This window comes from Hipposideros armiger, unplaced genomic scaffold, assembly GCF_001890085.2.
Source record: "Hipposideros armiger isolate ML-2016 unplaced genomic scaffold, ASM189008v1 scaffold_242, whole genome shotgun sequence".
Lineage (NCBI taxonomy): Eukaryota > Metazoa > Chordata > Mammalia > Chiroptera > Hipposideridae > Hipposideros > Hipposideros armiger.
Window position 1 is genome coordinate 405900 of NW_017731592.1, and position 3889 is coordinate 409788.

General features: G+C 47.8%; 1 protein-coding gene across 4 annotated transcripts in view; it reads left to right on the forward strand.

Moving 5' to 3' along the window:
• Positions 1-1028: 1028 nt before the first annotated feature.
• Positions 1029-3889, forward strand: part of SMURF1 (SMAD specific E3 ubiquitin protein ligase 1) — a 108842-nt gene continuing 105981 nt past the window's right edge. For all 4 annotated transcript variants that reach the window (XM_019655633.1, XM_019655629.1, XM_019655630.1 and 1 more), the window contains exon 1: positions 1029-1378. In XM_019655633.1, coding sequence (XP_019511178.1) covers positions 1324-1378 — 55 coding nt within the window. In that variant the 5' untranslated portion in view covers positions 1029-1323. The remainder of the gene's footprint in view (positions 1379-3889) is intronic.

Consider the following 3889-nt stretch of genomic DNA (forward strand, 5'->3'; position numbering starts at 1 on the left):
GCAAGATAAGTTTGAATTATTTATAGAGTAACACAAGGTAAATACAGAGCCCTAGATCCCTGTTACTTCTTATTCCATGTAAATGTTGAAGCTAATGATGCACTTTGACACTGGAGAAAAACTACAGAACCTACTGGTAAACATGGAAAAATAATACTCAAGAACGAATTGGTAAATTCTCTATGCATTCAGAAAGCTCCTTGGAGAATCAGTGTTACAAGCCAAAGCCAGCATCATCTTTAATTATGAAACCTTGGAAGCATTCCATTAAAATCAGGAACAATGCAGGGATGTACACTGTCACAATTGTTAATGAAAGAAAGACAGCAGAAAGCAAAATTGCTATTACTTGCAGATGATATGATTTTATATCTTAAATCCAAAAGAATCAGCTGAAAAATAATTATAAAATAAAAAACTTTAGTAGTTAGGAAATTTCTCCATGGTAAAATAAAATGGATAAAAATTGTTATGCACAGACAAACTAGGAAAACCAATTTGCAATCTATATGAAAATGAAAGTCTAGCTTCCTTAATATATAAAGAGCTTTCAAAATCAATTAGAAAAAGGCCCATAACTTATTTGGCAAAGAATAGGGGCAATTCACAGAACAAATGAAAATGAATTCAAAACAAAATATCAATTAAAACTAAAGGTGAAATAGTTTTTCATCTAGCAGATTGTCAGAGACCAGAGTTTGAAAATGTCATGATGACAAAGGTATACAAAAGCAGAAACCCTTTTGTCCTATTCGTTGAGAATGTAAATTAATACAATGGAGTAAGGAGGACAGTTTTGTACTAGCAGATAATAAATGTCTGTACCCTTTGATCTAATAATTCTGCCCCTAGGAATTTTTCTTTCTTTTTTTTTTAAAGATTTTTATTGAGGAACTGGGGGGATAGGAACAGCGCTGGGGAATTGGGGGAAGGGGAACAGACAAGTTGCTGTCCTTTTGTTCTTCAATCTAGTTGTGGAGGATGTTGCTTCACTNCGGCGGGAGCGCGCGCGGCTCCGGGAGGCGGCGGCGGCGGAAGCGGCGAGGGCGGCGGGCGTCCGGCTCTGAGGTGGTGGAGGCGGCGGCTCCGGACTAGACTGGTCTGTGAGCGAGCGAGGGTCGGGCGCCGGGTGGAGCGCCGATCCCCTGGCTCGACCATCCGCCCGCCGCCCGGACGCCTGGGCTGCGGAGTTTGTGTCCCGGCTCGGACCCCGGCGCCCAGCCCGGAGCCGTAACCTTGAGGAGGCGGCGGCGGCGGGGCTGGGCCGGGCCGGGCCGGGGGGCGGCGGCGCTGGATCCGCGGCTGCACGATCGTTGGCGGGAGATGTCGAACCCCGGGACGCGCAGGAACGGCTCCAGCATCAAGATCCGTCTGACAGGTACGGCGGGTGGGAGGCCCACACCGCCCCCCCCACCCCAGCGCCCACTGGCACCCCGCACGGCCTGGAATTTCCCGCGGAGCGCCCTGCTGAAGTGGCCCTCCCCCACGCCGGCCGTTGTCCCAGGACCTCGTCACCCCCCTGGGCGAGTGCCCCTCGTTTCTCCCTCCGGCCCCGCCCCCTCGCTTCTCCGGCCCCGCCCCCTCGCTTCTCACCCCCCCCATCCGCCCTCTCGCTTCCCTCCTCGCTTCCACCTGCCCCCTCGCTTCTCCCCTCCATCCTCCTCGTTCTCCACCTTTTCCTCCCCTGTGCCCCCTCGCTTCTCCTCTCCGAGCTCCTCCCCTCGCTTTCTTTCCTCTGCCCTCACCTGCCCCCTCGCTTTTCCCTCCGGGCCCCGCCCCTCTCTTCTCACCACCTTCCCATCCTCTCTGGCTTCCCTGTCTCTCCCCAAACCATGGCCCTCGCTTCTCCCTCCTGCCCGCCCCCACTTCTCCTTTCCCATCCTCTCTCTTGCTTTCCCCTCTCTCTACCCCTCTTGCCCCCTTGCTTCTCCCCTCCTGGCCCCGCCCCTTTCTACTCCCCTAGTTTCGCCCCCTCACTTTCCCTCCTAAACTCCGCCCATCATTTTCTACCTAGTCCCGCCCTCGCTTATCTCCCAGCCCCGCCCCCTTGCTTCTGTCTCGCGGCCTCCACCCTTTACTTCAGCCTCGAATTCCTCAATCCTATCTTGTAGCTTCTCCCAGGTCTCTTCTCACTTCCCCTCTGGTTCAGACCGCTTCAGTCTAGTCCACTTCCTTTCTCACTCAGGCCAGGCCACTCTCTACTCTTGACTGCTTCTTCATTCTTTCCTTTTCTGCATTGCACTTTACCATCGCCCCACATCCTTGAGCCCCGATTAGGCGTTGATTCCCCCACACACACTGGAGGCTGTGGTAGGGAGCTGCACTACCGCAGGCTCCTGGATTCACTCTCATTTAGTCTTCAATGAAATGCCTGTGTCTTCTAGGTGGCTCTGTAGTGCCACCTTCAAGGGTGAGCGCGAAGCTGTGCTGTGGGCCTCCGACGTGGGGGTTTGGATGTGTGTAGGTGCCAGCGGTGTCTGCTGGTGCCCCTCGCTAGCGGGCTCCAGAGGCCCTGGACCAGTCCTCACCCTCATCTGCCCTTTCTCACTCTCCAGCATTACGGGGCTGCTGCTTGTCTCCCAGTTTAAATTCATAGCTGAGGCCAGGTTGTAGTGTTGCAAGTACTATTCTGTTGGGGGACTTTCCAAACTCGAATATTTCCAGCTCTGAAAAGGAAATAAAAAGTTCAGGCTAATCCCTGTAAGGGGTTTTCCCCCTGGATTTTTCTATTCAGTGGCGGTCTGTTGAGGACTCCAAAATCGGAGTCCCTTTCACAGAGACAATGAGCATTTTGGACACTTCATGGCAGATGCATAGCCCTAAATCATCTGTAAAATCCGTGAAAACAGCAATGGGTGATTGTTTTCAAACTAAAATTTCTTTTGAAAGTCCATAGTTGTTGCATGATCCATCTTTTGTTTCAAGAAGAGGGTTATAATTTGTTTTAGATATAAAGGTGTCAAATCAGGTTAAGATCAGATAATATGACCAGATCAGATGATTCAGACCCAAACCCAGATCCTGGTCTTGTAAAGTAACACGCATATCCCAGGGATCTTTACTTCTAGAGACACATAACCCTTTATTCTGGGTAGGAAACGCTTCTTATTTTATAGATGCAAATACATTGTTATTTTTATGGTTATATAAAAGCCACATTTTTAACTTTGTAATGCTTGTAAAACTTTAATTACTAACAACTTTAATTTGGCTTTCATTTACAAAGTAACCTGTAATTGACATCAGATTGGTTTCAGTTTTCTTGTTAAAAGCAAAAGTAACTGATTTTGTGAGTTTTGGTAGAAATGTGATTAATGTATTAGAAGGAATAGGTTTTAATTACAATGCTTGTGTCAGGTGTCTATGTATTAATTAATCCTAGTAGGCAGGTCTGGTGTGGGCCTTTTCCTGGTGAAAGGGAGGGCTTGGTTTGTTCTCCCAAATTATTTTTGGATTCAGGAATTTAGATGTCATAGATGTAGAAATGCTTTAAGGAGTTTTAATATCAGTTGATAGTGAAGGATCAGGTGATGAGTGTTCTTTCTGAAACACTTTTCCCTTTCTCCCAGCTGTTGTTATTAATGATACGAGAGGATCTGTGAGTATGGTCATCCCTGCAATAGGATTGAGAGGTTAGGGATGATTGCAGACACAATGTGATGCCAGTTGTCTGTTGAACATTAATTTACATGGAAATGTCAGAGCTAGATATTTTGTTGAAGATATGCTAGGTTTTGGCCTCGTCTTTATGTTGTCAGGGGAAGTTTGAAATATCTTCTTTTTTTTTTTTTTTAAGATTTTTATTGGGAAATTGGGGGGATGGGAACAGTGCTGGGGAATTGGGGAAAGGGGAACAGACAAGTTGCTGTCGTTTTGTTCTTCAGTCTAG